Below are 13,787 nucleotides of genomic sequence, written 5' to 3'. Positions count from 1 at the left end.
TAAACCGCAATGCATTGTTGATCTGGTTAATCCGGTGCAGTTTGATACAAACAAATATTTAACGGACATTTTCGAAAAAAAATAATTTTTATCCAAAATCTGATAATTATCTTCTTTCCTAAAAATTGGTAAACTCCTTATTAACCCAAGACATGTTTCAATGAATGTATGTTTATGAAAATGACAGTTTATCATAACTAAATACAACATAAAACGTTATAATGTTTGGCCTTTTCACCAACATTTGCACGGTGAAAGACCCTAATTTCAAAGTATTAACAAGTGTTTGAGATATCGTGGAAGCTTTAAATGATCTCAATAAGTCTGCGTATTTTCCGGTATTTTGAAACCACTGTAATATCTATTTCCCATCAGCACATTTTGTTCACATTTTGAATGTTTCAGGTTTTTATTTCTGTAAGCCTAAGTCCTTATAATAAAAGTCTACTAATTGGGGTATATAGATGATAATGACAGAGAGAAAATGGATGAATAGAATTGTAATGCTATAAGCAAATTAGCATGTGCATATACGTTTGTCCAAGACAAAGTCGTACATGTAAATTAAGCAACTGTATTTCAATGGTTCTGTAATAATTTACGGTCACCAATTGAATCCGTGAAAATGTTGCCTGTGAGTTCTACCACTGTCCCAGAGACAGGGAAAACGATGCTTAACTTTTTTAACTGATGATTCCACGAAAACAAAAGTCCAGCGATTCAAGCTCAAACTTTATTAATATATTTCAGTTTTATGCGTTCATATCAGGGCGTTCAATAACAATAACTAACACTCTCCATCGCCGGCTTTCTCGACTCCCCTGGAAGCGAAACAATGACTGATTACATCAACAGCTCGTAGATTCATTAATAACCTTCAGTATTAATATATATACTAGACTATCATCTGGTGGCATATTTGCATACATTGCTTCGCATGCACCACTAAGTAAGACTTTAATTAATCATAAATGAACAAAGTAGAGATACTCAATTGCTCTTTGCCAACTTAGGAGTAATCCAGTGAAGCGAACATAGTTATATAGGGAAAATATGGTTAAATAGTTCTCAAAAATTAGTCTTCAAACAATACAGAATATACGGAATAACTTATCGTAAAATAACAGCTTACATCACATATAACGCATGTATTGTAAAGAATTACTCACTACTGAGTATACATCATTACATAAGCCCGGCCCAAATATCACGAAAATACTCACGTCAAATCTCAATCTTATTCTCTACTCAGTTTTCCACTTTACAGTATGACATTATTCAAAATGCCTCATGTTTTACTAGTTTAAAGCTGCACTCTCACAGATATACCATATTTACAACTTTTTATTTATTTATTTTTGTCTTGGAAAGAACACAATTTTGCATTAATATCTGCAAACCAAATGATATAAGATTGCTGACAAAAAAATCAGATTTTCATATTTCCGTTCCATAATTAATGTTTTATGGCTTAAACTGTTAGTAACGGTTTAAGAAAAATACATAAAACATTATTTTTTAACTTAAATATACAACTCTGCGATCTGGGTTTTTATCAGCAGTCTTATGTATCTGGTTTCCATGGATTTTCGCAAACCTTGGCTCGTTCAAAGACAAAAAAACAAACAACAGTTGTCAAAACGTTCAATCTGTGAGAGGGCAGTTTTAAAGCTCTTTCTCTTGGGCATTATGTTGATTAAAATCATTACTCAATATTCTAAAAGGAAATATTTGTATAGCACCAAATGTATTTGAGTAAAACTCAAACACACTACATTGACTCAAGAAAAGTTTTAGCTCTCAAATATTTTTTTCTTTCTATAATATATTGACCAAAAATGTTAATCAAAATAATCTATATTCGTATAATATGCTCTTTTAATAACGGGAGAAACATATAGAATTTTGAATCACTTTAAAGCTGATATTAGATAACAATTAGTTGAGATTGAGATTTTACTGAAGTATTTTGTGATATTATGGCCGGATATAAACTAAATTTCATTTGGTACTTACACGCAGTTCATCATACACTCGTTGCCATAGGTGATCCCGTCATTGCCACATACGGGGTCATAACTCATTATGCAAACGCATTCTGGACACAGACCGTCAGATTTTTTTGGTGTATTTCTGAAAATATGAACTTAAATATACGGCCTTAATGTAAATGTTTGCAGTGTCCCAACTGGTGCTAAATAATGCCCCGATTCGATAGTTTTTGACCCCTAAGGTAGGTGCACGCTGGTATTTAGAGCTTTATCAATCATTGAAAAGTCTGGTTCGGGCAACTGAATAGAATCGAATGATATATTAAATTAAAAAAAATGAATTTTAACGGCCCCTAACATATTAATATATGATGTATTGCCAGGGGTATTCTTAAAAGAAGAAAGCTGTATACATGTTTATTATCCCATATCACCGGAGGTCCAACTTAGACATATGCAGTTTATAAAGATGTTTACATGTACATACGAGCAATTTCGTACACAATCGTTGGGATAGCTCTTTCCGTTCCTCCCACAAACCGGCTCATAGACTTGCGCACATGCGCATTCTTTCCTGCCTTGGGTAACTGTCAATCAATACAGATAAAGAAATGTTTATTTATTTTTGTAAAGCTTGTTTATATATAATATCATTATTATCAAACGTGTTATTTTATGCATTTTGCGTAACCTGAATATTCCTTGGAAAGTGTCCAGTTCTTTCACGTAGACGGAGAAAAATTATCATTTTGTTCCGAGCTAATACAACAAACCCTATTGAATGTTCCTTCATAATTTGATAAAGGAATAATAGTACAAAATAAACTGACTGTTGTACTGATGCCTGCGAAAGACAATTTGAAAGTATAATTGAGACTTAACTTTGTGAGATATTATGCAGTCATTGCCGAAATAAATCAATCTAACTATCTAGCCGGCATGATTTTTCATATTATAATGAGACATCTGTTTTAAACATGTTATAAATTAAACAGAAAAAACACTGTATTTTTTTGCAATGTATCACTATTTACTATTCTTTTTCGAGCATTGTTAAGCATTAAGTGCCACCTCATTATAACTATTATTATTAATATTATTTTATTATTATCATAATAATTATCATAATTATCATAATTATTATTATTATTATTATTATTATTATTATTATTATTATTATTATTGTATTTAAATGAATACAAAACACATACCCGCCAAAACCGCAGCAACAATAACGCACAGTACAAGGACCTTCATTGTTTCTGAGATAAAAGCAAACATTGCAACACAAGTTTGTGAATTAGAAAAAACAAATGACATCAAAGAGATTACTCTGAAGTTCAACCGTTCAAAGACTTAACCATTCACTCGCAAAATTCCACATAGTGTTTACACATACAAAAACTATTATAAAATTTCATCTTACCAGTGGATGTCAAACGGAAAGTAGCAACGATGTCGGCTGGTGAAATTCTTAATCCTGATCATTCCTTTTATACCATACATAGTACATACGTGTACACATATGATTCACAGCTCTGAACCATGGCCGTCTAGCCATCCATCACTATCACCCTAAAGGGCATGAACCATCGGGGAAACGGCATATGGAAAAGACAAAAAAAACAACAACAAACAGATTAAAATGTGACATGTGTTAAGTTTTTGTCATTAGTTTAGAATCTGCTTTGGCTGCACATTCAATTTTATACCATAATGTCTTGGACCATCTTTTGAACAAAAACTTCAATGTTCGAGATTTAAATTTATCATTGCTTTCGTTTCATGGCCCTATCAGTTACAATAGTGATGAGAAAGGATTTGACCTCCTGCACAGTTTGAAAAACCGTCGAACGGATAGTCATTGACTTTATATTATCTTTTGATAGCATACATGTACTTGTACAAATTGCACAAGAACCTTTCGTTTAAACATATAAACCTTGCTTAAAAGGAGCGATTGCATATTAACCCGAAAACATCTGAACCGTATTAAATGATCCAAATGGTACACGCAAACATGCCAGATAAAATAATTAATATGTCAAGGCCGAAGGCTGCACGATATATTCGTAAACTGTCATTAAATTAAAAACTGGAACACCACGCTGACAAGCAAGGAGTGTTTTCCGTTGTTGTTCGGTCACATATTGTTCTGTAACTGGCATCGAGGCTGGCATGTTCAAAAACCTGGCTTGGCCTGGCCTGCTGACTCAGCATTTTGTGTCGGGCTAGTTTGATAAAATAAACTGTTTGATAAAATTTCTACATCTGAAATAAAGACAAAACATAAAAAATGTCACATATAAAATACATATGTATGTAGAAAATAAAATATTTATGTATGTAAAACTTGAGTCTAAACACATTGATTTTAAGATTCGATTTGTAAACCGGCTTAATTTCTGTGCACTTAAAACAAGAAAATATCCGATTAGTATTAACATTATCCCCATGCATTCTTTAAAAACACACACACAAAATACATTACATTAAACATGCAGTTTATTTCCAAAGAAATGTGGACAATGTATATCATTGTGTTCCAGTATATTTAGTGTTTGTGCTCTCAATATGCATAAAATATGGCCTGGCCTAGCCCGGTAGGGCCCAGCATAAAATGCTGAGTCAGCAGGCCAGGCCAGGTTTTAGAACATGCCGTCGAGGCTTCATTTGTGAACGCGAATTCCTAATGTCAAGTTCTCAAGTTCACAACTTTACATGTCGTAAGTACAATTTCTGCATGGCTGCAATGACATTGATATGCATGCAGCAATTCAATGTACATTCGATTCCCATTGGCTCGAACATGTTTGGCTCTATTTTTCTCATTCGTTGTCGATTTTTTTTTTTTTTATATATATATATCAGCCCGCATGGACTTAGCAGACAGTCCTTTCTTGATAGCACAACAAAGCTAGTATTTCTATATTGAATTTATAACCCCTCATCTGTGATGTAAATTTATAGTCACATGACTATATAACTTTACAATCATCATTAAATGGTGTCAGAAGAAAAAAATATGGCAATTGTGATTTTATCTGAAATTATACATCTGCGAATTATTGAGAATCGCACCTCCCATTATGCGATGGGATGATAGTAACCCAGCTGATGCATTGGAGAAATTCGCAAGACATGTAAATTTCATATATTTACTGGACCCTTAAAGCCAAATTTTGCGTAAATATCTACAAACCAATGCTAAAAGATTGCTGACAAAAAATCAGAACGCAGATGTTCACATCTCCGTTCGAAAATTAATGTTTTATCGCTTTAACCGTTACTAACGGTTTATGAAAAATGCATATAACATCATTTTTTGAACTTAACTATAAATATCTGCGATCTAATGTTTTGTCAGCAGTCTTAAATAACTGGTTTCCTATGATTTTCGCTAAAATTGGCTCGTTCCAAGACAAAAAAAATTGTCAAAACGTTCAATCTGTGAGAGTGCAGCTTTAAAGTAAAATCTGAAGAAGAGCTAATCAGTTATCTAATTATATGAGTTGAAGAAATCGGCCGGGATGTTCATGCAACATGGACTTTGTCGGCTGAGGAAAGGAACAAGTTTGCGACGTACACGAAACGGCTTAAAGATCATGAACAACCCAAATGCAACTTGATATTCGCAAGTTACAAATTTTAAAACCAAGTACAAGAAAATGGCACTGTGAATCAATTTTAACACGGCTGAGATTTATAGCAAGGGATTGCGAGTAACAAGACACTGATGGGATGATCAGAGACAGGGTGGTGTTTGGCACCAATTCATCCAAAATACGTTGGAAATTGATCAATGAAGAAAAGCAACTTACCCATGACAAGACTATTCAAATTGCCTAATCTGAGGAATACAATAGACAGCAGATGCAGACGATGGAGCATAAAAGCCAGGCCCTAATTTCTCGAAACTTCTTAAGCTTAACAGGCTTAAGTCGCTTATTTCATTTAGCCAAAATGCATACTGAAAATGGATTTTGATAAATGAAAAATGGTTATTCTGATAATAATACAGATTATTTCTACATAATTTCTAAAAAAAATCTTGAAGAAGTTAATATAACACAGTTTATAGAACAACAAAAATAGTGAGATTAGCTTAATCCTGTTATAAGGGACTTAAGAAGTTTCGAGAAATTGGGGCCAGAACATTAATCTTGTCTGCAGATAGAGTTGAGATCTCTAATCATTGAAGTACTTGGGGTTTACCTATAAGTTTTATCATTATTTGATTTATTATTAAGTTTCCTCAAGTTAATGCATACTTTGATAAGATTTATCTTTTACGTTTTTTTTCTTTATTTAGGATTGTTGGGATAAAAGTGAGGTTTGTGCACGTAAACTGGTGTAAAACCCTAGTAAATTTATATTTTACTGACCGTCCCAAGGCGGTACCTAACAATCCTTGATTAACATACATAGTTTTTATATATATATATCATATGTATGCACTGTGCTGTTTGTGGAGTTTTGTGCTGTTCTTTCATGTTTCTTGTTCGTGATTTTTGTTGTTGTGTTATATGTCTTTGGCATTTACCCAGTGCCATTGAACCGGGTTTATGTTTAAACGTTTTGCTACTGAGCTTGTTTCTGTAGTTTTTCACATGAGTATTGTAACAAACAGAACGTATGATAATGAAAAAGACAAGAAACAGCAACAACGGCCTCAAGCCTTGTGGAAGTCACAAGCACGGACGTGTACAAACTGTGGCGAAATACACGACAGGCAAAAGGACAAATGCCCTGCCCACGGCAAAACGTGTCACTCATGCAAAAGAACTTAACCACTTTGCCAAGAGTTGTCTTTCAGATGCTAGCAACGTGAAACTGGTGCACAACGTTACCATGGCAGAACAGGACGACTCGGATTATAGTGACCATTTTTTGTGTTGATGAACGAACGAACGAAAGTTTATTCAATAAAAGGCATCCAGCCCATAATACATGTTACAATGCAAATCAAATTTAACAAAATGTTGATGTGGTAAGTATTGCTTTGCCAGATCGTGCCTTTATTAATATTTAAATTGGTCCATCAAATTTGAACATCCAGTTTAAAATCGACACTGGTTCTGTAGTAAATGTTTTTCTTCTGACATGTTTCAAGAAACTTGGTATTTAACATAAATTGCAAGCACTTGGACAGAAATTAACATTGGTTTCATTCTCTATGGCAATCCAACCCAAAACAACGAGAACAACTCCAAAATATTTGATACTGTTTATAAATTCATACAAGACTCGAAACGTTTCTAATCATTACCTGACTGGCAAATTTTCCCAGTATGGTATGTACCCAACTTCTATTCTTCCTGAATATCTGTCCACACCCTATTTATATATCCTTTATACAATCACTTGTGCTTATATTGTATCTAATTTATATCGTGTTTGAACTATCAAACCTATATCTAAACACACACTCCCTAGTTCTATTTTTTAGCATTAGTAACAAATTTTATCGCATAAAACATATATATCGTCTCATCGCCAATTAAACGCATTTTTCTGGTAAATGAGTTAAATTTTATTCCTACGGAAAAAGAACTTTATAAGCTATGTTTTCGTTCGAATCTATTTCAATATTATACACAACTTGTGTGTGTGTTCATATTCTGAGTAGTTTGTTTGTATATGTTGAATAAAATATGTTTAAATCAAGCACCTGGGCAATCTCTCCCAAGCTACACTGGCAATATATTACAAATAGTGGGTAAACTCAAATTAGCATGCCACAACTAGTAAAAAGTAATTGACAAAGAATTTAATGTTGTCGACAGCCCCGTTTCCCCATTGTTAAGTCTTAATTCATGCACAGACCGTAGTTTTTTCAAACTGACATTTTCTGTTGAGAAGGATGACATTGACTAGCGAACAGTCTTAAATGGCAATGGTATAGACACCATGCCTGGTCAATGCATTCTATGTCCGAACTGGATCGTATGGAAAGGGGGGGGGGGCATTGTGACTTGGGTAATACCTTAGTTGTATTTGAGAAGCCAAAAACTGGCAAGATACAGGTGTGTCTAGACCCCGAGCACCTTAATGAGGCGATCAAATGACCCCGTTTACCTATGTGCACATTTGACGACGCCACTAGTCGGTTAGACGGTGCACAACAATTTAGTGTTCTTGGCGTTACACATGCGTACTGGTCAATCAAATATGATGAGCAGTCGTCATAACTTACGACATTCAGTACTCCGTCTGAACGGTATAAGTACGAATTAATGCCATTTGGCCTAACCTGCATACTAGATGTGTGGCTTAGTGTATTTGTTATATTTAGAAGAGTAATTCGTACGAACAACTTATGCAAAACTAAATTTAGTCGTGCATTGAACTAATTAAACTTAGAATATCTTTGAAAAGAGCTGTGAATAATGAAGTTGTCATTTACAATCTCCTTTTAATTTTGTTGAAAGCATAAGCTTACTGCAAAAAACTCTAAAAACAATTTTAATTTTTACAGCTAATTTGACTTAAAACTCAAGTATTTAAAAATAGAAAATATGGTAAGATTTTTTCAAAATGAATCTTATTTAACCTGTCAGATATCTCGAATAATGCAACTTTCATTTTCTTTCATTTATATTTTTTATTCAGTATTGGTATTTAATTACCATTAGGAACTTGAGGAGTTTGAAACTTTGAATGTCAATTCATGAAATTGATACTTGTGTTGATTGGGGAGTATATGAAAAGCTGTAAATTGATAACTGATTTTGGGTGACTTATTATTGTTTGGGCAGTTACTAGTAAAACGGAACCTTAACTGAGCTGTTTATAGTGAATCGTGACACGTGCAATAGAAAAAAGTTAGATTGCATAGATATTTATGCAAATAAAGTGTTGGTACTTAGATAATTTGCAATACATGTACTGTGAATTGTTGACGCTTATAAAGTTGTTGTGCAATTACTTATGTGGTTTATTTATTAGATGCAAATACATGATGTTATTCATACCTAACTTGATGATATCACGTGATAACATCGACTAGCCAATCACGCATAAGGAATAAATTCTACCAGGTAGACATACCCAGTAATCTTTTCAAAGAAAAAATACCAAAAAACTGCGATTTGTTTTTAATTAATTGTAAACTATGTGGTACTTCAGTTAGTAAGTTTCAATGCATTACTCATATAAATACCAAGTTTATGTCAGGTTTCGACAATTTTCTTTTTTTTCCCGCTATTTATTATACGGAGTACAGACCCTTTAAGAATTGATTTAGATACAGTATATTTTACATGCTGATTAAATTTCTCAATATAATACACATGTAGTTCGGTTGATAATTTTGACCTTGGATGAACAAATTGCAGTGTTACAGACGTTGTGAAATTCATATTTATCTGAGTAATATGTGTGTCATTTTAAGACAGTGAGGGTGAATTGAAGAGGACAAAAATTTGGACTTGATATCAGAACATTTTGCTTCTGATTTACATCCTAGTCTTTAAGATATATGCATGACTGGTATGAGGTTGTGAGTGTAGAGTGATATCAAAAAATGAGTTGATTTAATGTATATGATTAGATGGTGATATGATGTGGTGCTGTTAAAAGTGTTTGTTGTTATGGCCGAATATTCAGAAGTTAGTGAATTTGAGTAGGAATATATATCTTTGCCCACGGATTTCACTTTTATGAGAATAGCGAACAAGATGAAGTGAGATGGGACACATTTAAATTTGATGTGGAGATATTGTTTAATTGTAAAGAATTTAGTCAGGATGTGGTTAAAGTAGGTGCTTTAAAGGCTGTGAATGGCACTGCACATGATGCTTCAAGAAGACTTGGAACAAAAGCTACTCTGCGACAGATTTGGAACACAGTTAAGAGTTGTTTTGTAAGTCCTGAGTCGAGGGAATATATTTTAAAACAGTTTACTCAATAAGCCAAACTTAAGTTTGATTTATTGTTCAGAAAGTTATTGCAGCTAGGAGGTTTTTAATTTTCAGATACAGACACTTTACAACATGTATTATAAAGTGAATTGAGGAAAGAGATCAGATATATGGCAAGATTTGAGTTCGACAAAATGAATGTGTATGACGATTTTATCTTAGAACTTGAATTATAATAGGAATTTAACAAGTTAAAGAAGGTGAACATAGTTAGGAACAAGATTCATGTTGTGGAGCTGATGAACAGATAACTAAGACAACTAAGCAGATACAGAGATTTAGCCCCTTAGTAACATATTTTAAATATAATGTGTCGATGGCAATACTTTACCATATGAAGGTTGTGAAGAATTAGATTTGGAAATTCAGATTCGACAAGCTACATATTGACATCGGCATAAGGAAGAACCCGAACAGCTTGAGCAGATATCCATAGACAGACAAGGAGGAGGAGACGCTTGCTGAAGAATCAGACAGGTCATACGGAACAGCACAAATGAGATCAATTATGAACATCAACCTAGTAGAAACATTATAAGAACCTGGACAGACGCTAGCTCAGAAGAAGTTAAGGGAAGTCAGAGACAGTCCAAGTAAGAGAGAAATGGAGGAATAGGGGTGATATAGCAATGAGGAGGCATTTAAATAATTTGATAGTAGAGAGGGGAGATATGTATAAGCAAATATAGATTGTCAGACAAAGAAAATGAATATGACCTTCCTTGACATAACAGGGACATAAGAGCTTTAATAGAAACAGGGCTGGTACAAAGGTACATAGCTTTATTATTGTTTGCCTACAATTGCATCCCTCGTAAGACAAAAAAGATATTACCCTGCGACTTGATGTTTGAACGAATACCCGTTGGTGCAGAGAAAAGGGGGTTAACATCAAGAATCCAGCAACTAGCGAGTATATATATATATATATGAACTGATGGAACGAATGAACAGTAATAACTACAAGTTTAAGAACAAACACAGTAGAGAGAGAGAGAGAGAGAGTTAAATAGTTTAGTACTACGGTATTGGCGTGAGATGTTTGCTTGACAGGCGTTAACGATAATCGTTAAACGGGATACGAAGTCGTTATATTGAGACAAAAGTCCGTTAAAGCAAGACACCTAATCGTTAAAACGAGATACATACCAAGGGAATAACTACGATCAACGCGTAACTTTAAACTCTGATGCATCTGCCATGTTAACAGTTAACGTTTTACTCCCAATTATGACTGTCAAATGTCTTTAAAGAACATTAAAGTCAATACATCAAACTAAGTGAGGTTTGTATGTATATATGTATGTATGTATGTATGTATTTCTTTAGACCTTGCGGTCATGGATAACCCGTGAAAGTGCAAGCACTTATTTCCAACGGGGTCCTTTGTTTTTGATGAAGGGATAGCACGCTGAAGAGACAGTGGTGGGTTACAATGAAGTCCGGGTGCGATACTCTAGCTCTTTTTCGAAGAGACCCCTTGGTTCTTTTACGTGCTCGGTGTAAAGCACCGACACACGGGGTACTACTTTCCTGGGTTAAACCAGTACTGAGTACACCACTTTTCCAAGCACTACCCTTTAAATGCCGAGCGCCAGGCAAGGGAGCTACTTGTACCAACTTTTAACGTCTTTTGGTATGACGCGGCCAGAGATCGAACCCACGACCTCCCGCTCCGTAGGCGGACGCTTAGCCACTAGGCAACGGAGACGGTTATGCTTCACTTAAGTTATGTTTCACTACAGAAGTATAAACTCTATATATTTTATTTCATACCCCATGATATGCTCCATTTTCTTTTTTGTATAATTGTTATGGCTGAGCTAATATTTTACATCTAGAATACTTGAACTGGATCGAGTTGATATTTTACTTGTAGCTAGCGAGTTTATAGAGTTTAGGGTGATAAAAAGTTGTGCGTTTTGGATAATCGCTATTTTATGTTAACCTATAGCCAATAACAATCAAGAACATATCTGACTGGTAAAGTACTGTTAAGTTATCATCATTTAAACAAAATGGATAGGACATTTGTGCTATGTTGTATGTTAGCTATCGGAGCTGTGTTTGTTGCCATCCGGTTTAATCAAGGCGGTGGGAAGGATGGGTTCTTATTCCTTGATCCTAACTCAGGCGAGGAGTCCATATACATCGAACCGGGCCTGTGTACACCGGAAGTCGCGCCTTTGGGGTGTTGGAGGGTCCCCGACAGAGAGGATACCATGAATACTGAAACTTTCAGCAACAGGGTAAGCTATTTTAACTCTGGTTTTGAAAATGAGGAGCTTATCGACGTTTTTATAAAGATATTTTTATTTTTTAAAATGTCATTACATTTTACTATGTTTCATCTTTGTCATCATCGACGCTTTTTATATTAGAAATATTGTTTTTTGTTTTAAAATTATTGGCACTTATAAATATAGTAGACCGCAGTCAATATCCTTTTAGTACCATCGTAATATTCAACACCACTTAATGTTATATGTTTGATATAAATATGACTATGTTGTTCAAATATTTCTTTATGTATGAAGTAAACACTATTAAATTACTATATATTTAGCACTTTATGTACCGATTATGACATTTAAATGAACAAAACTTATGTGTTATTTTAAAGTATGTGATACCATATTTTTATCTAACGTAATTTTGTAGGTAGCCTTTAACGAATCGTTTCTTGTCACACATAGTATCACATGAGCGGGGCGTAATGTCTATATCACTTGAATAGGTAATCCGCCGAAACCTTGTGCACGCTCTCAGAAAAAGAGGACGGGCATTCCCCTCGAGAACTGTATTTTACATAATTATGGACAAGGCATCGTCCCATACTGCACAGCCGACACGTTAAGAGAACGGGGTCCTCGGATTCGAGACAATTTCCCACCCACCATATTACTCAGATTTAGCACCTTTTGATTTTGCCATCTTTCCGACAATCAAAACCCAATTAAAAGGAAATCGTTTTGATTCGCACGGCGACATCAATGACTAGTGCATTAAAACACAATCAATGAAAGAAAGACGTCCATGATGACCCTATATCAGTCATCTGAGTCCTCAAGTGCCCAAAACTAATGTGTTGACATTTTTGGAAACAATATCATTTCAAAAGTATTCCTTTCGTTGCCCTGGTAACCAGAGATATACGCTAGACGGGAATACATTCACAATCGCACAATTACCAGCTAGTGGTTCTTGACATTAAAATAATTCTTAGCTCATATGAGCATAAAGAGCACATTTGGAGCTGTTATGATTGTTAGATTGCTGTTGTTTGTCCTTCGTAAACAATTGACTTTTCTAGAAACGTTTGAAGTGACGTTGAAAGTGTGCATTGTCAAGGGTATATATTTTTAGTCTGACAAAAAGGTGAGAATATATGTTACGTCATACGACGATTCAATTTTCTGATTGTCCCAAATGACGATGTTGTTTACATCCCAAAAAGTCTAGTTCAAAGCTTGGTTAAGTGGACACAAAAAACGCCGATCTTGATGAAACTTTATCAACCACTATTGTACTAGTATGTGTTTCAAATGTTTTTTATGCGGCAAAAGTGTTCCTTTTTGCCACATAAGAAAGTCCTGTTTATATGTTGACAATCACCGCATAAACGTGGTCGATTTCGTTTATGCGGCGATGCTGTTATGCGGCGTAACAGTGCGGAATTGAACTTTTACTTTATTCATTGCTTAATATTTCATCCTACTGACCCAATATAGTAAGACTGGCCAAAGAATCAGGGAGAACACAAACAAATTCCTAAAAGTGAAAAACAATGGATTTTTTTTAAAATATACTGTTCATTTATTCAAAAGAGTCAAAAATATACATCATAAATATGGATTCTCAAAACAGCAAATGA

The 13,787-nt window shown here is 34.4% G+C and overlaps 1 protein-coding gene across 1 annotated transcript; it reads right to left on the bottom strand.

The window, feature by feature from the left end:
* Window positions 1–733: 733 nt before the first annotated feature.
* Window positions 734–3,442, bottom strand: LOC128219562 (serine protease inhibitor dipetalogastin-like). The gene is made up of 5 exons (XM_052927385.1): window positions 3,418–3,442; window positions 3,203–3,253; window positions 2,479–2,578; window positions 2,017–2,133; window positions 734–821 (listed from the first exon to the last, which is right to left on the bottom strand). The coding sequence occupies exons 2-5, from the start codon at window positions 3,246–3,248 to the stop codon at window positions 788–790; spliced, it is 297 nt and encodes a 98-aa protein (XP_052783345.1). The 5' UTR covers window positions 3,249–3,253; window positions 3,418–3,442; the 3' UTR covers window positions 734–787.
* Between the last annotated feature and the right edge of the window lie 10,345 nt (window positions 3,443–13,787).

The sequence above is a fragment of the Mya arenaria genome, chromosome 15 (assembly GCF_026914265.1).
Source record: "Mya arenaria isolate MELC-2E11 chromosome 15, ASM2691426v1".
Taxonomy (NCBI): domain Eukaryota; kingdom Metazoa; phylum Mollusca; class Bivalvia; order Myida; family Myidae; genus Mya; species Mya arenaria.
This window is presented reverse-complemented; position numbering and strand designations above follow the sequence as displayed.